We start from the raw sequence: 24527 nt of genomic DNA, 5'->3' as shown, positions 1-24527 counted from the left end.
TAATAATCTGTACACTGTCGTTTATGTACAAATTTTTTTATAAGAATCTATGATTTGAATTCAAATTTCGCCCCCCCCTGGAAGAAGAGCTGAATACGCCCCTGTACCGAACCGAATAACCACTATCAGTACAACCTGTTTCCTAGCCACTATTGTATTGCAGTAATACAGTGGTCTGTCTCCGTACTGATTAGTGATTACTGAGTATCTAGCGCTTACTCGTATTATTATAGTATCAATGTATAATTATTAATTATGCTATTATAATTTAAAACTGTGTAGACGTATATAATATACAAAAACACTTCGTTATAACTCCGTGTATAAAAAGCTAAGTTAAAAATAATTTCTGTAGTGACATTACATTTAGTAGGTAGGTAATGCTTAAACCTTTAAAAGACGTGGTGTGATGTGGAAACTAAGTAAAATTTAATTTTAATATTATAAATACCTACCTATGATTTAAAAATTGTATACTTTATATCTGTATAAAATATTATAGTCCGAACAATTTTATAACGTGTATTGCGCACATTTTTGATGTACTTTATGTATCTAAATAATTATTACCTAATAATAATTTTTGTTACAAACATTATTAAATAAAAATGAATAACTCTAATATAATAACATAAAACACATTACAAATTCGGTTGAATTAAAAATGTCTTGAATTTTATTTGAATATGAATTAACACTATTATTTAGATTGTCAAATAATTTTAAATTGTCTGTAGCTGTATAAGTGGGTTTATTTGTAATTTTTGTATTGTCTTGGACGGGTTCAGGACTTAAAACGGGTAACCCTGCCTCATTTACTAGTTTATCAAGATCAATTCTCTCGGTTATTGCTTTATTTAAAATTTCTGTACGTTCTTCGTTGCTCAGTGTATTTTCTACGTCGTCTGGGTTCAAAATACCTCTTATGTACCGTCTAAGATCTTAAATCTGCCGATTTACCAGTTGGATTTAATTTTTTTGCTTTACAATATTTTATAAGATCCTCTTTCTTTAAAATGTAAATGTCTGTGGCTTTATTAATGGAAATTGAGATGTCCGATTTGGTATTTTTTAATTCATTCATTAAGGCATGAGGATTTGTATTTATTTAGTAAGAATTTTTTATTTTATGAAAGGTGGTTTTATAAATTTTGTCGATTAACTTTTTTTATATGAATATGTGTATATAATTTTTTTTTTTTATTATTATTACCTTATTATTGTTAGTTGACTTATTTCCGCTCTGAGTTGATATTTTGGCTCGAGTTTTTCTTGAAAATGATAATATCCTTTGTAAATGCACTTCTACTCACTGTGCGTGCACTTTTTTACTAAGCTTACTTTATAAAAAAAAAATATAAAATAAAACAATAAAACTAAACTTCTGTTTAAAAACACAAAAATTTTAAACTAATGTATCAGGGTAATCCCGTGAAGTAACGAGCCTACGTTGGGCACCACTTTGTCGTATACGTCACGCGATGGTTTACGTATAAAATAGGTATCTCGGTATCCGATTCCCAAACCGTCAAACAAGTAGTACCGACACCTGCGGTAAGCGCTTACTCAACAATCCTTTGGTGACCACGATAACGAGTACTGCGCAAAGGACTATTTAATAATACCTCGCAGGGTTTATACGTTACAACTCTGAGGTTGCTTTACTCTCAAACAACTGACCACGATAACGAGTACTGGATGTTTGAGAGTGAGATCTCTTTAACCTGGACAAAATCGTACTATTTCTCAACTGACCACGATAACGAGTACTGGAAGAGAAATAAGGTATTATAGTGTCTTGCTATTTTCTACTGTGTTTCCTCGCCACAAACGCTTACGGGGTGCGTACCCCGATATGAGAAGAAAAACAAAGTTATATTAATTGAAATAAAATAAGCATATAATAACACAACGAAATAATTTAAAGATATTAAATAATTAATAAAACAGTTGTTAGCCGTAACACACCACGACTGCTCAATCACTCCGTTTCCGTCATCGCCGTTGACAATTTAATAACTAATTTTTGTCGAATCGGTATTTGTTGACTCCCGCCTCGTATATTCCGTTATATATACAACATTACAACATATGTAATAAACGAATATTATATTTTAACAATGTTTTTTTTTTCCAAATATAACCTGATATACAATCATTTATAAGCGTAATTCATAAATAAATATAGAAACATAAATATTTTTTCTAAATATAAAATACATATTGTATTATTTACAAGTATAATATAATAAACATGCAATTATTTTACAAAAATATATAATACATATTGAATTATTTTACAAAATATATAATAATTTTAAATTATTTACAAATACGTAAAATAAACATGCAATTATTTTACAAAAATATATAATACATATTGAATTATTTTATAAAATATATAATACATTTTAAATTATTCACAAATACGTAAAATAAACATGCAATATTTTACAATTTTATTCCTAAAATGACCATGTGCTAAAGTATGTACTCGATCATTTAACACAACTCTTTTATCATCAAATCTGTTCAAAGCCAGCTTTCTAGTCCTTATTGTTTTTATTTCATGGTTATATGATCGAATAGATACATTTTCTCTGTAGGGGTTGTGATCACCCTCATCAGTGGAAAATAGGCACATTTTATGGTCATCAAAAGACATATGATTTTTAACCACATGTCCTCGAACCCCTTTAGCCTTGATTATCTCATCTCCAGCTATAACATAAGCGTATGACTTTGCCTTCAATGCACAGAACTCGCTAATAAGACGCCCATCGGTTTCATCGGAGAATAGCCAAGGTACCTTTTTCCGTGCAGAAGTATAGCACGGATGGTCTTGAGGTAGACTCGATGTATCCATACACTCTAATAGACCAGGTTTGTTCTTAAGATCTTCGTAGAAATCTTCAGTTGAAACATGGTACAGGGTGGGGCGTGGTTACTTCCTTATCTGAAACTCTCGCAACTGAGCGGCTATTAATAGTAGAGCGTTGGTTTATGGCTTGTTCGAAAGCACGTTATCTAAGGTTTTTGTTATGACTAGTTCAGTGTCAACAATGCAGTGGACAAAGCAAGAGCGCGCGTTCGCCGTGGAGGCCTACTTTTCTTTCAGCCGTTCGATCATCGCAACTCAGTGTGCTTTCAGAAACCATTTCAATATCGCACCTGTAGGTCGTGTGCCAGATCGGAAATCGATTTTTTTGTGGGTGGACACGTTCAGGGATACCGGTAGTGTACAGAAGAAACATAATGGACCTTCCAGAACCGTCAGGACGCCAGAAAACATCGAAAGGGTAAGGGCGGCGATTTTGAAATCCCCTAGGCGACCTGCACACAAACATTCGGCTGCTTTAGGGATTTCTAGTCGCACAGTGAGACGAATTCTTCATGAGGAACTTAATTTTCACCCATACAAATTGGCAGTGGTGCAACAACTTAATCCACGCGATTACGTTGCGCGAAAAAATGCATGTAAAGCCTTCCTCGAAAACCTGCCTCAGGACGCCCTTGTTTTCTTTAGTGACGAGGAACATTTCCATATTTCAGGATGTGTGAACAAACAAAACATGCGATATTGGAGCCCCACTAACCCGAGAGAACTTCATGAGCAGCCTCTGCATACAGAACGTGTGACTGTTTGGTGTGCAATATCCAGAATCGGCATTATTGGCCCATGGTTCTTTGAAGAGAACGAAAAAGCAGTTACGGTCAATTCTGAACGTTATGTCAGCATGATTGTGGATTTTTTTCTGCCCAAACTTGAAGAAATGAATGTAGGGGAAGTGTGGTTTCAACAGGATGGCGCCACAGCTCACACGGCAAGAAGGTCAATGAATATTTTGCGTGAATACTTCCCCGAACGGCTCATCTCTCTTAGAGGTGATCTTCAGTGGCCAGCACGATCGCCAGATTTAGCCCCATGTGATTTTTTCCTGTGGGGCTACCTTAAATCGTCGGTATACACTGATCGTCCAAAGACCCTTCGTCATCTCAAAAACAATATTCGTGATGCTATCGGTGACATAAGCACAGATATGCTGGAAAAGTGGACAACAATTTCAAATTCCGACTATCTCAGTGCATTGATGAGAACGGTGGCCACCTTCGAGATGTCGTTTTTAAAACCAAATAAAATAAAACTTTAAATGTACTTCTATACACAGAAAAAATAATTAAATCAATATTGCCAATAATTTTTGTGTTATGATTTTTTAAAATAAGGAAGTAACCACGCCCCACCCTGTATATTAGAGAGTCTATAAAAAAAAAAATAAAAAAAAAAAATTAAATAATTAAATGGGAAATTAATAATAAGTATCACCTGTGTCCGTGTACATTAGCTCTATATCATTAAAATGCCTTTTCATGGTATTGTAATGATAATCGTACATGAGCGTCTTCCTAGTTTCCAATACAGCAAAGCCTATGTACATTACAATAAATTAATTAATTTGATTATGGAGCGAGATCGATATTAAATTGTTCCCATACCTATATACATTAGTTTACAAAAATTAATAATTTTATTATGTAATGTGACTGCCATTCAATTATCGCCATATGCATGGCAGTCTTTGTAAACCAACTTCTTAAAAAGTTTTTTTAACCTCCGTGGGCATGAAGATAATTCCATTTTCATTCGCTTACGCATTGACTCCATTGTTTTACCTATAATAATATTTAGTTATTGTATTTAATTATATATTAACTAATGAATTTCTACCGAAAATGGAATTATTCATAAGCTTATAGAAATCCTTTTCAAATTCGTTGGTTGCTCGTTTCCTCATTTCGGTATTTAATTCAATATATTTTGCAGGCCAAGGTGATTGTCGAAATTCGATTACTCTATGAACCTAAAATAATTCCGATAAAAAATTACAATCATGGAAACATAAAATAAATAATTAAAAAAAATTTCACCTTTTCTACAATCAACCCGTTGGCGATAGCTTGCTTCAAATTTTTATAGTGAATTATTTACTTTTTTTTATGATCCAACGTTGCCATCAATTTATATTCGACAGAACCTGTTGGAATCAAGTTTTCTGGAAGAAACGGCAAATCATTGTGTTTGTCGTGGAGATCCTTTGGATAAGCTATATCAACTTCGTATACTCGCCCTATATCCGAAGTATCAGTAAGCTCATCAAGTCCTTCCAACGACGGGTCAACCCATTTAAACCCTCCGTAGGGCATATATTGGCTCATAGCCCAACCGTACAAATTATTAGCTACAGAAAAAAAAATATTTTTTTTTTATGAAAATATAACTAATATCTGATATAGGGTATATATTAACTAATTTCGTATTTAATTATTACCTAAAGAAAAAAAATATTATTTTTAATTTATATTACCATCTTGATATATAATCGACGATTTAGGTTTTGAAGAATCAAATTCAAGCAATTTTTTATTGTTGGCTTTAGCATATCTCTTGCTAGCTTGAACCAATCCTCCACGAATGCCTATAACAATAAAAATCAATATCAAAACTTTTAAACTTACCTTTCTCAAACATTAGTAACATTTCATAGTCACTTAAGAGCTCTAATTTCATTCCAGTGTATTTCAACATACAATCAAAACTAAATTCTGGAGCAGTATAATAATATACAGGATCTAAATTATATGTTGAAATACAAATGTCACGAAAATTTTCAAAAACATCAGATAGCAACAGCACGTAAATTAAAAGGTATATTCGCCCAAAGTCTTACAGTTAAAGTGATTCCATACATTTTTAGCGTGAGCGTAATCATCATCGTTTATAGGAGACTCTGTCAATGAATTATAAAATGACTCTTTCGACGGAAGCTGGGTGCCATTCAGCTTACCCCAACAATCTGAATATTCGTAAGGGTATACCCCCTTACGAGTAACTAGCTGCATTGCCGAAACGTCATAATGTTTCGAAGTTTCGCGGAATTTAGCTAAATCAGGCGTAACCAAATTTTCAGCTAAGCTCGCTAGACTCGATGCCATAAAACGAATAGAATCGATGAATCTAATAGTAAAGACGTTCGTTATATATTTAGAAAATGAAATAAATTTTTCTTCACTATTAGTTATCACAGTGATCGTATTCGTATCATATCCCAGCTCTTTCACGATGAAATGTGAATCATAACTTGTCAAGTTATGAAAAAAGCATGGGACAAAACTAGGCATCTGCAGCTTTAAATAACATGTATTGCACAGTGTTTGACGATATTTACCTGTCAAATGACAGTGGTCAGCAGTCTTATGGTTTCGTACCGTAAACACTGTACTACACAGATTGCAATGGGTGGCACCGTCGTGCACTCGTCGATCACCCTCGGTCATTTTGATCGGAACATTGGCCTTCATAAGCTTTGCAATATTCAAAGAAATTTTAACCAACGTTTGAATAAAATATTTGGAGACTGACGAATCTGATTCATACCCACGATAGATTATTGGCGACTGAGGAATATCGAAGCGCTCTAGCAGCTCCACCGGAACGTCTTTCGAAGTTACTACCAAAATCCCATAACTCATTGGCTTATGCGAATGAATCGCATAAGTGTTTTCACGCTTCTTTTCATGACACTTTGGTAGTATAGCTTCGAAATCGGCGTAAAACACAAACGGATGACGTTGTGTATTACGCCACCCTTCAAACCCCAACATAGTGTTTTTTTAGGGCATTTCCGGTAAATTTGGTTTGTGTGGGCCACAAATCAATTTGTGTTGATTGAGCGCTTCCTGTCCACTTAATTCGTTTTCGGGAAATCAAATTGAAACCTGTGAAACACCTTTGCAGCACAAAACTCTATGGGCATGGGCTGTCCGCTGGGCGCTCACAAGTCTTGAAAAATTAGAGATGAAACAATAATGCAAATTTTCATTATCGGTCATCAATAATAAATCAAAGTGGACAGATTTTTCTTCATCACTCACTTTCAACGGTATCACTTTATCTACGGGGTATTTCAAATGTTCTTTCACAACCTTTATCAACCCGTAAACATTCACCGAAACGCCGGGGTTATTTTTTTCGAAAGTCTTAACATTTCTTAACGGGGTTGGAAAATCTAACCCCGAAAAATTATAACGATATTCTTCGGATAAAAAATTTTCCTCAACATATTTCGAAGTACCCGTTGAAACGTGCTTTGCCAATATTTCCCACTTGAACGATAAACGATCATTATTAATAGGGTTAATAACAGCTCGCTTGTTCAAAATAAATGGCGGCAACGAAGTGTATGATGAAGATTATTTCAAACTATGGCGATCAAAAAAAAAAAAAAAAATTTTTTTTTCACAATTTTATTTAATTTACTATTATTATTATTATTATTTTTTTTTTATATCTTACCCTAAAGGGGAGTATTCACACACCCATAGAAGTAACCCATCGATACATGACAAAGAAAATCCCGATCCTTTACCTGAGTAACTTTCTTCCTCAAAAAGAAGTCGATCGAAACTTTCTTCGATTAATGTACCGATGTACCGATGAAAAAAACCTCTCGCGCCGACGTCTTAAATGCTCTATTTTCATGTGAATATTCTACGAGAGGTTTATGATAAGTTGCTTCTAATTTTAAATGGAATTTTATCGGATGTTTTTTAACACACTCTGACAGTATTTCAACCAATTCTTTTTTCGACGAGTTTAAAAAGGCACGATATGATAGAATATGTTCAATGTTTTTTTTTAAAATAACACTCTGCTATTCCACCGAACATTGATTGGATTTTTGTAAACCCCTTCGATACTATGTTGGTCATTCTACTTTTTTTTTTTTTTTAAACCTACAGAAAGTTTTTTTCAAAATAATATCGCATCCAAGACATTTGCCATCTGATCATTTTCACCATCGCCCCACAAATCGTTCGAGTTGGCCGATAACTTGATTTTTTTCGGTTTGTTACCGGCTTCCTGATTTTCAGGCCTATTTTTAACACCTAATTAAAAAAATAAATAAATAATTGGATTATTATAATATTTAAAAATGTTTACCTTGATTTGAGGGGCCTGCTTGTTCATTCGGGACAAAAATTCGATCTGCAATCTGTATATATTCGTTAGGGTTTGATGGGGCAACGTTATCTTCTAGAAAAAATAAAAATAATGAACAAACTAAAAATAACACAGCTAATTGGGGGGTTTAAATCATCGTCGGCTTCAACGAACAAATCTTCATTTCCATCGTTGAACCAAAAATCGTCGGTTTGTTCTTTTCCAACTTCGGGGTGGGCAGAGTGATTATTTCTCATCGGTTGTGTGCAAACACCTTATAAAATATTGAAAATAGTTATAGAAAAAATAAAATAAAAATTATTAAAATATTATTATAAGAGAGTTATTAAAAAATTGGCTTAATAAATACCGTGAATTTGTTTCATATGACGCGACAAGTGCGTTTTATAGGTAAAGGTAGCCGAACACTTTTCGCTGTTGAAAATAATACCTTCATGTTTTTTCATATGTCTATTTAATGAGTATTTACGTGAAAACGTAGACGAACAATTAATACACTTAAACATTTTTTTAAAATACAACAGTCACACTGGAAAAAAAATGATTATGATAATAAAAATATTTAAACTGTTATGCTAGCTCTACACTCTCGCCGAGGCGACGCGAGGCAACACGAGCACGAGAGTGTAGTCGCTTCACTCGTGTCGTCTCGTCTCGCCTCGTCTCGTGCGCGCTCCGTTCGGTGTCGGTATTTTTGTCACGAGTCAAAGGACACGTGCCACGAGGCGAGGCTTATCAACTACACTCTTGTATAGTCTCGCTTGTCATCAGTGTAGCTAATTAATAACTTTTTTGAATATTATATATTATATTTTAAAAATGTACGACTGGACAAACGAATTGTCAGTTAAGTTTATGGAGTATTATCAATCTCAACCCATTTTATGGGACCCAAAGCTCCGGGGTCATAAAGATAAGGCAAAAACTAACGATGCCTGGACCACAATCAGCAAAGAATTAAATATACCTATTGAAGAGCTGAAAAATAAGAAAAATTCAATAATGGCAACATTTCGGGGACATTTAAGAAAAAAAAAGGCTTCCATCAGATCAGGAGTTGGACAAAATGAGGTTTATCAGCCAATATGGTTTTTGTTCAACCAGATCGATAGTTTTTTAGGGTCTATCAACGATTGTAACCCTACGATTAATACTGAACAGGTACGTATACTGTACAAATAAATAAGGGGACGCCTTAATATTATTTAATTAAAAGAAATGAAAATAGTTAGGTACTAAAAGTAAAATAGGTTATAATATAATATATGTCTTTGAACAAAAAAAAACATAATAAATAATAGTAGAAAAACAATATAATATTTTATATAAATGTGAAAATCCTTTACTTATATGAAGTCAACAAATAGTTAATAAACAATTTTATAAATATTAAACATTATGTAAACATAAGTGAACAAAATAAAAATTATTACTTAGTAAATTAAAAATAATAGTTTCCAAAAGCAAAATCAAATCATCTTTGAATAAAAAAAAAAAATTAATACATAACACCTAACAGAAAAACAATATATTATTTATATAAATGTAAAAAAAAACCTTTATTTGTCAAGAAATTAACAAATTGACAATAGTTGATAAAACAATAGTATGTATAAACAAAATTAAACTTGATGACTTCAAAAAGAGATAAAAATAATTTTTTTAATTAATTTTTTTATTTAAAATACAAATTAGTTTAGTTCCTAAATTTTTTTTTTTTATTATAAATGTTTGATAATTTACAAATAAGTATTTTAATATTAAATTAGTTGAAATTATTTTGAAGTTACTGCCTACTCTGTTGACTGATCATGGTACTGCCTATTATTGAAAAAATATGATGTGAATTCTTCTCTTATTTGGTTTGCGTTTATTGATGATATTCGAGGTATTTGATTTATAGGCCTTAATGCACAATTTCCCACAACTTCATTCCTCCATGAACCTGGTTGAGTTATAGAACCGAAATTATCGTATGAATCTATCGTTCCCGGTGGAGTATATATTGATGCTGAAGTTTCGCTCCTTCTCAAAAAATTATGCAACAGTATACATGTCATGGTAATAATTGATACTTTTTCTGGAGCTAGTGAAATTGGTTTTTTAAAAATCCTGTATCTTGCTGCTAATATTCCAAATACATTTTCTACTACAACTCGGGTGCCTGATAATTTTTGGTTGAAAATACGTTGTGGTGATTCGGATGTATGATTTCCAGGATATGGTTTCATTAGGTTCGTATCAAGAGCAAATGCTCCATCCCCTAAAAAAACGTATGGAGTGTCTTTATTTGAACCAGGAAGGGGTGATGGCATTGGTAAATTAAGTCTATTTAAACTCATTTTTTGCCACAACGATGAATTTCTAAATACACCACCATCACTAATTCGCCCTTGACTTCCAATGTCTGCGTACATGAAACGATAGTCACTACTGACCAATGCCATCAAAACAATACTGAAGGAGTTTTTGTAATTGTAGTGGTCCGATCCAGAATGGGCTGGGCTTTGTATAACGATATGCTTCCCATCTATCGCTCCAATACAATGGGGAAATTTTGTTCTAAATCCATTTTCTACCGCTAACCACTCTTCAGGAGAAGACGGCAACTGAAAACCAAATTTAACTGAGTTTCACGGTTAAAAATATTTCACAAACGTTTAAGTTATTTATTGGCTTTTAAAATATTCTGTTTTTTTTAATGTCGATAAATTATTTTTTGTCGTAGTCAAAAAGTTACGTCAATAAATTGAGGTGTTTCTAAGCAAAACTTGTTCTTTCCAAAGACATTTTTTCAGGAATGGTGAATTTATTTTAATTTTAATTATAGGAGAGTAATTCAGGAATTAACCATGAGACAGAAGAAGATGAAAATAATGATAGTAACGAAACAACCTTATCAAACACCCTCAATTATGAAACGTTAATAGACAACCAAACCATAAGAGAAAACCAAACCCCGTCTAAACCTCGACGACGAGGTACTACTCTCGAGTTAGATGAAGCTGGAAAACAGATGAAACGAGCATTTAGTACATTGGAAAATTGTATCAAAAATAGAAAAGAAGAGGACGAATATGATTACTATGCGAAGATACTAGCAACAAAAATACGCAGGCTACCAGAAAACGAACGTGAAGTATTTATGTATGAAGTTGATGGACTATATATTAATTGCTTACGCCGTTTAAACAATCAACCATCAACTTCACGCTCCACAACATCAATACTTGGAACAAATAGCCGACCACCACCTTCACGCTCCACAACACCAATACATGGAACAAATATTCAAAGCCGACCACCATCTTCACGCTCCACAACACCAATACATGGAACAAATATTCAAAGCCGACCACCATCTTCACTTGCATCTTATTCTGAACCTGAAATTATAACTTCAAGTTATCCGCAAAGTGATGAGTACTCTAATTCCAATCCTTCTTCATCTGCAGGAATACAGCATAGAACATATTCCAATCCACAGTATACAAATCAACTCTATTCAGAACAACTGTCTATCCCTATTCATGTAACTGATATAAATCAACCAACTATGACTAACTCAAACATAATAAGTCAAGCATTTTACATTGCTCATGAAAATGAGGAATATTGAACTAAAGTTGTTTAGTTTTTTAATAAGATATTAAAGTTGTTTTTTTTTTTAAAGATACAAGTTATTTTGCTTTTTTTAATTAAATATACAAAAAGTTTTTTGTTTTTAATAATATATTATTTTGTTTTTTTTTAATTTTATATACAAAACAGTATTTTTATTTTTTAATAAGATGTTATTTTGTTTTTTAAAAGATAGTTATTTTATTTTTTTAATTTTATATACAAAAAAGTTGTTTTGTTTTTTAATAAGGTGTATGAAAGTTATGATTATTTTTTATTTTAAATGATTTTTTTAAAGTTTTTTTCCTTAAAACGTTTATACTATTAAATAAATAATGTTCTTGTTATATATTATTGACTAGTTTAATTTAATTTCTTTATTATTAGTACTTAAACAAATTTACCTTTATTTCATCTTTCAGGAAGTCATTAATTGCATTACATACTTCAGGTACGATCTGTGAAATTAGTTGACTAGACACTTTGAATAAAAAATGCAAGCTTTTATAGCTATCCCCAGTAGCTAAGAATCTTAGAGTGATAGCAAGTCTTGTTTTGGCAGGTATAGCTTCCCTGAATTGAGTGTCGTTTTTAGATATTATAGGTGATATATTTTTTAATATATATTCAAAGTCTGATGAGGACATTCGTATAAAATTTTCAAATTCACCTGATGGCTCAAAAAGCAACTCCGTAAATACATGATCCATAGTTGCTCTGAAAAACAGCCGTAAATGTCAATATGTATATAACATAATGCTGTACATAGTACATGTCAAAAATTATCAACTTGTACTTACTTTGTTCTGTTTCGGTGTATTTTAGTCATCCACCATCTCCTTTTTTTCCAAGGCTTTTTAATTATTTTTTTATCATAAATATTAGCAAAATTATAATATGCAAAGGCGCACAATGCTGCTGCAACACTTACTTCAACCACGTCCATTCTGCACAGCCAGGTACGAAAAACTGAATAAAACGAGAATGTAGATGGTTGCTTCGCGACTGTTCGGCGAGAGTATAGAGCTAACGCCTCGCCTCACCTCGCCACGTACAACCTCTAAACGAGGCAAGCTCGCGAGAGTGTAGAGGAAGCATTAGAGAGCTGACGAGAAAACGTTGTTGTCGAAGACAAGTGTAGAATCGACTGAATAATCCATGGATGGTGTGTCCATTTTATAAACAGGTAGCAATGAAATCATCCCCTTTTTACTATTGGAGATTCTTACCACAAAAGAACACGGTCAAACAATATAACCAAAATCGCAACAATACAACCTGTTTCAGCCAATGGGGGTGTGTTACATACGATATTCTTTCTTTTAGATAATGTAAGAAAAAGAAAATGAATAAGTGTACAAAATATTTTTTTTTTATTTACTTATGTTTTTAAATATTATTTTTTATCATTAAATTAAACAACGCTTCATCGTAACCGTCATTAATCCAGGTTTCTTCGTCTGATTCTTTAGGACGTAATTTCCTACGGTTACGCTGGGGGGCCAATATACTTTCGGAAATTTCCCCTTCTGACTCGCTATTCTGTCCCGGAGCCGTGATTGAAATGTTATATTGTTGAGACGGCCCAAACATATCCGGCGACAGAAAATATTGTTGCAAAATATTCTGTTATGGTTTCGAGCTATGTTCGCCACCAGGTTGTAAAAAAAACTCTACCAAATCAGGTGATAGAATAACTGGCAACGGCTCATCATCATCATGTAGTCCGATGACGTATTGCGGTTCTATTTCCATATGAGACAACGGGGAGAAAATCCCATATCGTTGCGTGTTATAACCGCTATCCCCGGATTGAGTCTGAAATAATTATAATATATTTTATTTTGTTATGAAAAAAAAAATATATAAACTTATTATATTTCTACATACCTCAAAATTAAACATATTAATCATTTCACCCTGTTGATGATCGTGCTGTACCTCATACGCATAATCTGGTACAGGTGAGAGTTCCATGTTTGGGGAAAAAATCGGAGAAGAATTATCATTGGGCATCTGAAATAAATTAATGTTTAAATACGAAATGAGAAATAAAACAGAATAAAATACTTATAACAATAGCAAATGTAAATTCGGCAGGTGAAAAATGTTTGATTAAATTTTAAAATTGTATGCACCTATAAAACAAATAAATTAATAATTAAATAATAAACAATAAATACAATTATTACCTTATCCAATATTAACCCCGCTTTCAGGGCTTGCTTCAATGCCATGTAATGAACGATGTATTTATGTTTAGAATGTAAATTAGCAACAAGTTTTTTTATTTTAGAACCAGGTGGTGTTATTCTCTCTGGAAGGTATGGTAAATCATTATGGTCATCATGCAATGAGTCGGGATAGGAGACGTCAACTTCCAAAGCCCAACCCACCTCTGACGTTTCATCCATCCCGTCTAACAAATTCAAAATGTTCTCAACGCTCAGGTCTTCTTTATACCAATTAAATCCATCCTTGGGCATATACTGACTCATTGCCCAACCATAACTGTAAAATAAATATAATGTATCACTTAAAACAAATAACAATATATACATACAGATTAGTTGCGTCCAAGTATACTATCCATGAATCAGGTTTTGTTGGGTCGTATTCAGGAATCATAATATTATTAGCCTTTGCATACCGTTAAAAGTTAATAATATTTTTTTTTTTTTTTTTATGAAAATAAATAAATAAATATACCTTGTTCGAACATCATAATTTTATCATAATCCGACAAAAGTTCCAGCTCAACCTCTGTATATTTGAGCATGCAGTCGAACGACATTCCTGGCGCAGTATAATAATAATTTGGATCCACTCCATACGTCTTCAAACATAAATTTCGAAAGTTTTCAAAAACGTCAACCAACAACATCACGTCAACTTTCAAATAGCAGTCACTATATTCGCCGAGAGTAGTACAGTTGAATCGATCCCAAACTTTTTTCGCATGCTCATAGTCCTCGATGTTTATATGCTCTTCGTTTAGTATATTATAAAAATTTTCTATTGGCGGTAGCGCAGTTTCGTCAAGTTTTTCCCAACAGTCGGTATACTCGTAAGGATAGAAACCTTTCCGTGTCACAAGATCCATATCATTTGATGAAAATATTTTTTCGGTCTCTTTAAATTTCGACGTATTTTCTTTACCCAAGTTATTGACTAATTTTTGTAAGCTTGTCGCCATAAATCGAAAAGTATCAACAAATCGTAATTGGAAAGAATTGGAAACATATTTACTAAACGATATTAATTTTTCTTCTGTATTCGGTATTACTGTTATTAATTTTGTATCGAAACCTAATTGTTTTATAAGAAAATGCGCGTCATAACCGGAAAGGTTGTGGAAGAAACACGGTACAAAATTTGGCTTCACCATTGTTAAATTACATTTATTGCACATCGTACCTCTATACTTCCCGGTTAGATGGTCATGATCCCTTGCAGGTAAGTTATTGCTACTAAATTTAACTTTACACAACGGGCATATTCCACGGTCCGCAATTTGCCGGTGAGTGGTGTTATTTTCAGCAGTCATCGTAAGCGGAATATTTGTATTCAGTAATTTTTCTATTTTTTTAGTTACTTCAATAATTTCATATATAAATTTCTTCGCCACATCACCTATGTTTGAATTAGAATCTCCTCTGAAAATAACTGGTCCCGTCTCTATTTCGTATTGATCTAATAATTCTTGTGGCATATCGTCATATGGCTTAACATAATAACAATAGCTCATTAAATCGTGGTGGTGAATTATCCGTGTATTTGACACATCGTCTACATCGTTTTCCTTTCTCAATATCGATTCGAAATCTGCGTAAATGGCGAATGGATGTTTTTGTGTGTGGTTCCAATTTTCAAATTTCATGATAGATTTCGGGGTAGGTAATATTGGGGTGATGGGTTTATTTTTATTGCATTTAATTTTATGAAGTTTGAGTCTATGTTGAGCGTTCAAGCCAGAATAACTTTTAAAACACCGTTTGCATAAACACATGACATAATTATAATTTATAAATTATTTATTCGGCAATAATGTTTTTTACCCATGCCGTCTCCGATCAATAATAAATCATGGTGATCTTCCAATTCTTCCTCACATACTTTTTTTGGGTATCCGATTGTTTGTTCGAATTTTTGTTTAAATTTACCATTATTTTTGACATTATTTTTATGTAACAGCTTTCCAGTTTTCAATCCATAAACATTAATTGAAACTCCAGGATTTTTTTTTTCAAATTTTTCAACATCTTTTAATGATACTGGGAAAGTCAAACCAGAAAAATCATAAATATTTTCAACTTCACTATAATTTGATGTTATTCTTTCTGCATGTATTGGGTGCATATACGTGCATATACGTGCTTAGCTAAGATGCTATACTTGAAATATTTTTCATCTGTGTTCTGCACGTTGATAGTTGCTTTTTTTCTCTCTATACATGCAGGTAAAGGTATATATGAGGAACCTCCTATTGGCGTATATTTATTTACATTAATTAGAATACCATCAATACTGAGTAATGAAAAACCACTTCCTTTTAACATCATGTCATTTTCCTCTTGTTTGATTTTAATAAAATCTGCGTCTATATTTTTATCAATATCCGAGGCTAAGAACAGCGAGGTGCATAATGTTTTAAATGACCTATTTTCTTTCACTTGAGTGTTGGGGATCTCATACGTCGCTTCAACTTTAATACTATATTTTATGGGGTACTTTATTATAAAGCAAATCCCTAATACTAGATTTAGAAAACTCCAAAAATGTATCGTAGTCTTTAATATTTTCTACATTTTTTTTAAAAAAATTTTTGCACATACCATTAAATGCTGAAGCGACTTCTCGAAATCCCGATGTCGTAGTGCTCATTCTCATGCGTTTGGTTTTTCGTAATTTTTCTTCGTTTTTTTCGTAATTGTCCACTGCTTTGACCATTTCCATTTCATTGATGCCATCGTCCCATAAATTTATTGAGCATTGGTTCGACGTCCCAGGCTGTTCATCGGGAACGAAGATTTGCGGCGCAATCTCAATCTGAGCATGTTGTGGCTGTTCATCAGGAACGATGACTTGTGGCGTGATCTGAGGAACTAAAAGAGAAATATTATAAGAAACATACCTAAGGAAGAACATTTAGCAGTAGATGAACAAATAATCCCTACCAAGAGTAGAACATCACTAAAACAATATAATACAAAAAAGCCCCATAAATGGGGTTACAAAGTTTTTGTGTTGCGTGGTAAATCAGGTTTCTGTTATGACTTTGATATTTTTGCTGGGGCTCAAGTAATGTGGTACCTGAATCATGCCCAAATTTATCTGCTAGTAGTAATGTAGTTATTAGAATGAGTTATTTTATACCAAGGCACTGTAATTATAATTTTTTTTATGATAATTGGTTCACTTCTATACCATTATTAGTTTATTTACATAAAGAGGGTCAAAAATCAATCAACATGTCTTTTCAACAAATTCCACGTAGTGGATTCACAATTTATAGAAGTGAGAGTAAATGAAAAAAAAATATATTTTACATCTAAACGTCAAACAAGTCTTAGGAACATATAAGACAATGCCGCAATCGCCCCAAGTATGAAATATTAACAACTACAGAAATCTAGTATGTTATCCGCTTAATTCTGGGCATAAAATGACCAGAAAAACCCTTTTAATGTATCTGACTAAATGTCCACATAAAAAAAAATCAATCAACATGTCTTTTCAACAAATTCCACGTAGTGGATTCTCAATTTATAGAAGTGAGTAGGCTGATGAAATTAAATAGTTTCAACAATAATTACACATTTATGAGTTTCAATAAATTATCAAACTTATAATCTTTTTTAATTATTAATATGTTATACTGTTATAGTATCATAGTACAGTTAATTCATTATCTCATTTGTTGTAAAATATATATTTCATATAATGTTATTATATTGATTATTTTGTTATTTTTTTAAGTATATGTCATATTATGTTCTTATAGGCATTTATTACTTGTATTTATATATATTTTTTTAAAGTTTAGAAATATTTTATCTTTATTGCACTATTCCTCAATATTTTTTAATTATCTTCATTAGTGAAGTGTACAAGCAGTTATGAAGTGGGCCATTCTCCTTTTTTTGAATGTTTATCAGCATAACTTTAACATAGTTTTATCAAAATTAATTTAATAAATTCTACCTGCATAGCAGTATGGTAACGAACAATTGTTGATACTAGTGATAACAATACGTACAAAATATGTTATCAGAATAATTTTGATAACTAACCTCATTTTTTTGTTTTTGTACAATAGTTGTCAAAAAGTTATTAAAATCTCAAAAGTTCAAGGTTAGGTTAGGTCTCAAATGTTCATATTTAAAAAACATTTCAATAAGTTCATATGAATTAATTTTTTCAATTATAATTGCAAATTTATTTTTTTTTAGCTTTTGGTGAAACAATTTGTACTACATTTTAAAACCATAGGCTAAAGTGGTCCATCATACCAAAAGTAAAAATGCCTAGGAACCATAAAAAGAACTTCACAGGACGTTTTAATTTGAAGTATATAACGAAAATTTATCTTTGGCTGTAAATGCTGTAAAAAAAAACAATAATCCTTTAGAAAAACTTCAGAGCAATATGGTATTTCAAGATCAACTCTAGAAAGAAAAGTAAGCGGTACTCATACTCTTAATTATGGAGGACAAAAAGTTTTAAACGAACTAGAGGAAACTAATTTATGTGAAGGTTTATTATTGTGTGCTAAATGGGGGTTTCATATGACAAGAAAAGACTTAAGATTATTAATTAAAAGTTACATTGATAAGATAGGACGTACTGAAAAACGATTCAAAAATAATTTACCTGGAATTGAATTTGTAAAACATTTTCTAAACCACCATCCAAAATTAAGTGAACGATTTGGAGAAAATATTAAAAGAGCTAGGGCTAATATAACTGACGAAGTGGTAAACAATTATTTTGATCATTTATCACAGTCAATTGACAATGTTTCTCCTTGTAGTATTGTAAACTACAATGAAACAAACTTCACTGATGAACCGAAAAAACAAATATATTATTAAAAAAGGGGTTCCAAACACCCCGAAAATATTTTAGATTTTTCAAAGACTAGTATATCTGTAATGATGGCAGGAAATGCTGAAGGTGAATTATTACCTCCATACATTGTTTATAAGGCTGAGAATTTATATCCAACTTGGACAAAAAACGGACTTAAAGGAACTAGGTATAATCGTAGTAAAAGTGGTTGTTTGATGAGAGGATTTTTGATGATTAGTTTCATTCCCTTGCACTACCATTTTTGAAGAAAAAATCTAGTTCACGTGTACTTATAGGTGACAATTTATCTAGTCGTGTTTTCATTTCTGTGTTGTGAACCCCTGCACGCGCCGCACGGTTATGCTCACTCAGCATATCGGGTATGAGCGGACGTGTGGGTTCACACGATCGCCAGTCTGTATTACGTAGAGATACGAGATTGTCTTTAAATTGATTATTATAACGTGTACAATAAAAAAACCAATAGCTAGAACGAACAGTTGAGTGTAAATTATTTAAGGGTAACCTAACCAACGTTGTAACAAACGTCTCAGTTCGAAAGTACTAGTTGGATAAACCCAGACAAACGGCAAACCACGAACTCTGTAAGCACGGATTCAACCGGGCTTACAACATCTGTAATTTATACTTGTATAGAACATGATATAAAGTTAATTTTATTGTCACCTAATACGACACATATATGTCAACCTTTAGATGTGGCATTTTTTAGGCCCCTTAATAGGAAATGAAGAGAAATTCTATTAACTTGGAAAATTTCAAACAGAGGAGTTGTACCAAAAAGTGAATTTCCTAGACTTCTAAAGTCTACAGTTGATACACTACAATCAAAGAACACTAACTTAATTGTTGGATTTTCTACGTGTGGTATATGTCCTCTTGATAGATTAAAAGTTCTTAAAAAATGTATTGAATTTAAATTTTCAGTCCTGCTTATTTAATAGGAGCTACTCCTTTAAATGCAGTAAATGGATTCAAAGCAACGGGGCTGTAGCCTTTAAATCCTTTTATTTTTGGAGATGAAGACTATGCTCCAGCATCAGTTACTGATAGACCAATGATGAACTTGCCTGTTTCAGACCAGACACTTATACACCTAGTACAAGTTTAGAACCAGTAATGAACTTTCCTATATCAGAATCGGACACTAATATACCTAGTACAAGTTTAGAACCAATAATAAACTTTCCTATATCAGAATCGGACACTAATATACCTAGTACAAGTTTAGAACCAATAATAAACTCTACTATTTTAAAACCAACAAGTTATGTAAAGACTACATCAAAATATACAAAAAAATGTATACAAATTGCATTGATGATCAAAAAGTTTCTCCATCGGAAATTCGGCCAATACCTAAATTGATTTAGCTAAAATATCAACTAGGAAACGAAAAGGACAACGGGCAGACATTTTAACCAGTAGCCCTATTAAAAAATTACAATATGAAAGACTGAAAAGTGCAAGTTAAAGCGACAAAAATATTACCAAAACGCAAGGCGAAAAAAACATCAAAACAGAAGCCAAATCAAAACGAAGATGAATCTGAAAGTAATCATGTGCCTTATTTGCTCAGAAAAATATTTAAAGGGACCTGAAGGAAAACCCCTTGAAGATTGCATTATGTGTTGTATTTGTGAGAAATGGTAGCACGAAGACTGTACATCTTACCTAGGAAAATCTTAATTCATTTGTGATTTCTGTGAAGATGTTGACTGAATAATATTAATTGATTGTATTATTTTATATTTGTTTAAAAACCACGAAAAAGTATTTCGTACATCTCATTATTAAGACTTATTTTTTTTTTATATTTTTTAAATGGTTCTTTTATTTTTATTTAAGTAATACTATAAAGTATTTTGTTTTATTTTATATTTTATATACGAAGGATTAAAGTTATTTTATTTGTTTGAAATTCATGTTTTAATTATTATTATTTTATTAAAAAATATAGTATAGTTTCTTCTTTTCACTTTGCCCTGAACTCGTTTTCACTTTGCCCGGATACCCGGGCAAAATGAATAATTTGATTTTTTTTTAAAAAAATTTATTGCTCAGTAAGGGTTATGTTATTGTAGATTCCAAGTTCAAAATTCTTAAATTAGAATAACTACTAAACATTCTTTATTATTGAATTAAGTTTAAAACTATTATTTAATGTTATTTTTTGGTTTTGAACTTAACATATTCACTTTGCACGGGTCTCCCCTACGCTATTACCTTGTATAATGTCAACCTGGTGGATGATTGGCAGTATCATTAAGAAGCTCATCTGAATAACAAAAATAAGTGTCACAAGGCTATTTTTGTTTAATACTATAATTTTTTGAACAGTAGTACAGTATATTATGAATATTTACTTAAATTATATTTAATTTTTATGGTTTTTTTTTTTAGATAATATACTGTACTACGGTTTTAGGTGTTATTTTTATTTTAATAATACGTTGATAAATTACCAATTTTTTTTCTTATCACAAAGCTAGTTCGTCTTTGTGTACGTTTAAATTTATATTTTTTATAGTTATTGTGCTGTTTAACTTTCTTATAAAAAAGAGTGAGGAATTAAAAAGGTGGCCACCGAACAGAAAGTTAAACTGCAATATACTATAATCATTTTAGTTCTTATTTACATTTTTAACTGATAAATTATGAATACAAAATTTCAAATTAATTTAAATTCAAAAATAAAAGAACACCAACATAGATTTCTTAAACATAAAAATGTTACTATAAGTTTAAGTTACATTTAATCAGCACATTAGTTGAAGTTTTATAGGAACCGAACATTTGGCTGGATCATGGACTACTCACCGACGGAGAATGTGTCATTGAGCTTAAGGAAAATGTGTCGGCATTCGGCTTCGCTTCAACCCGGAGGAAGATTTGCAGCATCAAAAAGAAATTGCCATTAGATATAACATTATTAAAATTAACATTATCATTGACATTTGAATGTCACTAGCATCATATCCATACAGCTCCTTCTTCGAATCTTATACGTGAGATAATAATGTACAAAAATGTGATTAAGTATAGAAATTAATGACAGTTTCTATTGATTCTTAAAAGGGTGGACATCGTGAATATGTGTAATGATTAAAATATAAATATTAATACGTCAGATTAAAATTATGAAATGTGATTAAGTATAGAAATGTTTATTTTTAATAGGGTAGACATCATGAATATGTGTAATGATTAAAATATAATAAAAAACGACACACACATTTCCCAATACAGCCGGGTATATAAGTGATTAATACTTATTAATTTGTTTGTAATAACCTGGATTGTCATTTAAGATACACGTTAATAATGGAATGTATTCATTATTGCTAAAGTCTATCATTTATACCGAAAGTATTGACACTTAATAACATTAACACGTTCAATGCCATTGTCGACGGGTAGTCGACATCGGCAACATTGCCCGGGTCGCCTTTGTCGACTACTCCTCGACAAATATAGTGTTCACTTTGATGGTTTATAATTTTTACTGGCTACGGGATAACGGTCTGAAATTTATTGTAGGCGATCAGGTTCCTTGTTACGAATCAAACGATACCATTGGTTTTTAATTTTGTTTATTTTTAGTTTGGATATTTATTTTTCCCCGAAATCACGACGTCGTTTATCGCCGATAATAATTATCAGGGCTCGGGACTTTATGCATTTGCATATTTGTTCGGGACGTAAATAAAATAAAACTGATCCGATACAAATTTGTGTTGTGGTGTTTGGAGTTAAAGTTTAAAAGTTTATTGTGCATATGTTTGCATATTTTGGAATTTTTTTCTACAAATGCATATTTTTAATATTTATTGATTTTTATTGCATATTTTAAAATTATTTTTGATTATTTTTTTCTTAAATCATATTTTTAGTAAATTAATCAATTTTATCTACATGATTTTGTCAGCAATAATACCGATAAGGCGATAATCAATAGCGTTATGGGGAACCCATTTTATTTATAGCTCTGAAGACAATATTATTATTATTAAATCTGTCTTTTACATTTACAGTATTATTTTGTTTGCCAGTACACAGTGATCGACGGACTACGATCGTTATCGTGTCAATGCATATATCGTCAATCGTTATCGTGTTTGTATTTGTATTCGTTATTTTGTATTTATTAGTGCTCGTATTTGTGTTATAATATGCCAAAAGAAAAAAAAACACAAGTTAGTCGGTTAAAAAGTTTTATTTCGGAATTTGGGGATAATGTATTTTCCGCAGACGGAAGAGTTTTATTTTGTAAAATATGTGAAATTAAAGTAGAATATGAACGGCGATCTAGTGTAATACAACATATACAAACATTAAACATGTGAAAATGATTAAACGGAGGGAAATGTTCAATACAAGAACCCAACAAATGATTACACAAACTAATACAACTAAAAAGTCTACTTTCAATATGGACTTATGTAAAGCATTGCTGTCGGCTAACATTCCATTTAATAAACCAAGTATTTAGACATTTTTTGGAATCTTACACAGGGAAAGAGATACCATACGAAACAACTTTAAGAAAAAGCTATATTGATGATTGTTTTATTGAAACTATGCAAAAAATAAGAGAATATATTTTTGATCATAAAATTTGGATATCGATCGACAAAACGACCGATGCTGAAGGTCGATTTATCGCAAACGTGATTATCGGTACTTTGGAAGCTGAAAAATCTGGAAAAATATTTCTTTTGAACACTGAAGAACTGGAAAAAGCTAATTATTCTACAGTTAGTAAGCTATTTGACAAATCTCTATCTATATTATGGCCAGATGGTATAAAACATGACAATGTTTTTTTATTTTTGTCGGACGCAGCACCATGTAAGGTCAAATGTGGTCAAACGTTAAATGCTTTTATTCCAAAATGATACACGTTACATGTACTGCTCACGGGCTACACAGGGTGGCTGAACAAGTACGAAGCCAATATGAATCTGTTGATCAGCTGATTTCAAATATCAAAAAAATATTTAGAAAAGCTCCATCTCGCATACTTCTTTTTAAAACTGAGGCACCAGATTTACCTTTACCTCCAGAGCCAGTAATAACACGATGGGGCACCTGGATAAATGCAGCCATATATTACTGTGAACACTTTGAGATAATTTTCAATATTGTAAATAAATTAGATTCAGAGGATGCTTTGAGTATAAAAAATGCAAAAAAATACTTGGCAACACCTCACGTTAAAAATGATTTAGTCTACATAAAATCAAATTTTAGTTCTCTTACTACATCAATTACAAAATTGCAAACTGAAGGTGTTTCTTTAGCTGATTCAATTGAAATTATTGACAATGTAAGTGTTGCAATGAAATGTCTTACTGGGACAACTGGGAAAAATATCTGTACAAAGATGGAAAATGTATTGAAGAAAAATGTTGGTCTTGCTATGCTAAAGAAAATTAAAAACATTCTTAATGGTGAATTAATTGACATGAAAGACTTACCAGAAGACTTAGATATTAATGATCTGACATATTTTAAATATGCTCCCATCACATCGGTAAACGTAGAAAGATCATTTTCCGCCTATAAAACTTTACTTACAAATAATAGAAGGTCTTTCAAAGTCGAGAACATAAAAAAACATTTGATAATCCAGTGTAATGCAAGTAAGTACATAATTAGAATTATAAAATGATTATTTTTTAATACATAAAAATTATAATTGCTAGGTATAGAAGATGCTGAGTGTTGAAAAATCCAAAGACCTCCCATTCAACAGTTTTTACATTTTATTTTAGTAATATAGCATGTA

At 31.8% G+C, this 24527-nt stretch overlaps 5 protein-coding genes and 1 pseudogene across 7 annotated transcripts in view; 2 read left to right on the top strand and 4 right to left on the bottom strand.

The window, feature by feature from the left end:
* Window positions 1-1873: 1873 nt before the first annotated feature.
* Window positions 1874-9018, bottom strand: LOC132924258 (uncharacterized; annotated as a pseudogene).
* On the top strand, window positions 8843-11694 carry LOC132924266 (uncharacterized). The gene is made up of 3 exons (XM_060988466.1): window positions 8843-9184; window positions 10854-11245; window positions 11294-11694. The coding sequence occupies exons 1-3, from the start codon at window positions 8843-8845 to the stop codon at window positions 11640-11642; spliced, it is 1083 nt and encodes a 360-aa protein (XP_060844449.1). The 3' UTR covers window positions 11643-11694.
* LOC132924260 (uncharacterized) lies at window positions 9548-12867 on the bottom strand. The gene is made up of 2 exons (XM_060988457.1): window positions 12049-12867; window positions 9548-10632 (listed from the first exon to the last, which is right to left on the bottom strand). Exons 1-2 carry the CDS (start codon window positions 12352-12354, stop codon window positions 9817-9819), a joined length of 1122 nt encoding a protein of 373 aa, XP_060844440.1. The 5' UTR covers window positions 12355-12867; the 3' UTR covers window positions 9548-9816.
* A 127-nt stretch (window positions 12868-12994) lies between these two features.
* LOC132924261 (uncharacterized) lies at window positions 12995-16610 on the bottom strand. Of its 3 annotated transcripts, XM_060988459.1 has the most exons (5): window positions 14354-14483; window positions 14208-14284; window positions 13837-14155; window positions 13535-13660; window positions 12995-13462 (listed from the first exon to the last, which is right to left on the bottom strand). In XM_060988459.1, exons 2-5 carry the CDS (start codon window positions 14270-14272, stop codon window positions 13274-13276), a joined length of 699 nt encoding a protein of 232 aa, XP_060844442.1. In that variant the 5' UTR covers window positions 14273-14284; window positions 14354-14483; the 3' UTR covers window positions 12995-13273. The 3 variants fall into 3 exon arrangements, with proteins under 3 accessions (XP_060844442.1, XP_060844443.1, XP_060844441.1); XM_060988460.1 differs by lacking the exons at window positions 14208-14284; window positions 14354-14483 and adding an exon at window positions 16480-16610; XM_060988458.1 differs by lacking the exon at window positions 14354-14483 and having other exon boundaries at window positions 14208-14291.
* Window positions 14360-24527, bottom strand: part of LOC132924259 (uncharacterized) — a 93054-nt gene continuing 82886 nt past the window's right edge. Inside the window, 3 exon segments of the mRNA XM_060988455.1 lie at window positions 14360-16012; window positions 16015-16372; window positions 16374-16749. Coding sequence (XP_060844438.1) covers window positions 15668-16012; window positions 16015-16372; window positions 16374-16749 — 1079 coding nt within the window. The 3' untranslated portion in view covers window positions 14360-15667.
* Window positions 23631-24410, top strand: LOC132923882 (uncharacterized). Its single transcript, XM_060987866.1, has one exon. The coding sequence runs from the start codon at window positions 23631-23633 to the stop codon at window positions 24408-24410; it is 780 nt and encodes a 259-aa protein (XP_060843849.1).

Source organism: Rhopalosiphum padi, chromosome 3 (assembly GCF_020882245.1).
Source record: "Rhopalosiphum padi isolate XX-2018 chromosome 3, ASM2088224v1, whole genome shotgun sequence".
NCBI classification, from domain to species: Eukaryota; Metazoa; Arthropoda; class Insecta; order Hemiptera; family Aphididae; genus Rhopalosiphum; species Rhopalosiphum padi.
Note: the sequence above shows the minus strand (reverse complement) of the source record. Positions and strands in the feature narration are given on the sequence as shown.

What these genes read in the sequence shown, in the direction of transcription:
- LOC132924266 (XM_060988466.1), top strand. Translation starts at nt 8,843, where the DNA reads ATGTACGACTGGACAAACGAATTGTCAGTTAAGTTTATGGAGTATTAT. An exon ending in CTACGATTAATACTGAACAG is followed by an intron (nt 9,185 to 10,853) that starts GTACGTATACTG and finishes TTTTAATTATAG; the next exon opens with GAGAGTAATTCAGGAATTAA. An exon ending in TCAACTTCACGCTCCACAAC is followed by an intron (nt 11,246 to 11,293) that starts ATCAATACTTGG and finishes ACGCTCCACAAC; the next exon opens with ACCAATACATGGAACAAATA.
- LOC132924260 (XM_060988457.1), bottom strand. Translation starts at nt 12,354, where the DNA reads ATGGATCATGTATTTACGGAGTTGCTTTTTGAGCCATCAGGTGAATTT. An exon ending in TCCTGAAAGATGAAATAAAG is followed by an intron (nt 10,633 to 12,048) that starts GTAAATTTGTTT and finishes TTTGGTTTTCAG; the next exon opens with TTGCCGTCTTCTCCTGAAGA.
- LOC132924261 (XM_060988459.1), bottom strand. Translation starts at nt 14,272, where the DNA reads ATGATTCCTGAATACGACCCAACAAAACCTGATTCATGGATAGTATAC. An exon ending in TACTTGGACGCAACTAATCT is followed by an intron (nt 14,156 to 14,207) that starts GTATGTATATAT and finishes TTTATTTTACAG; the next exon opens with TTATGGTTGGGCAATGAGTC. An exon ending in CGGGGTTAATATTGGATAAG is followed by an intron (nt 13,661 to 13,836) that starts GTAATAATTGTA and finishes AATTTATTTCAG; the next exon opens with ATGCCCAATGATAATTCTTC.
- LOC132923882 (XM_060987866.1), top strand. Translation starts at nt 23,631, where the DNA reads ATGATACACGTTACATGTACTGCTCACGGGCTACACAGGGTGGCTGAA.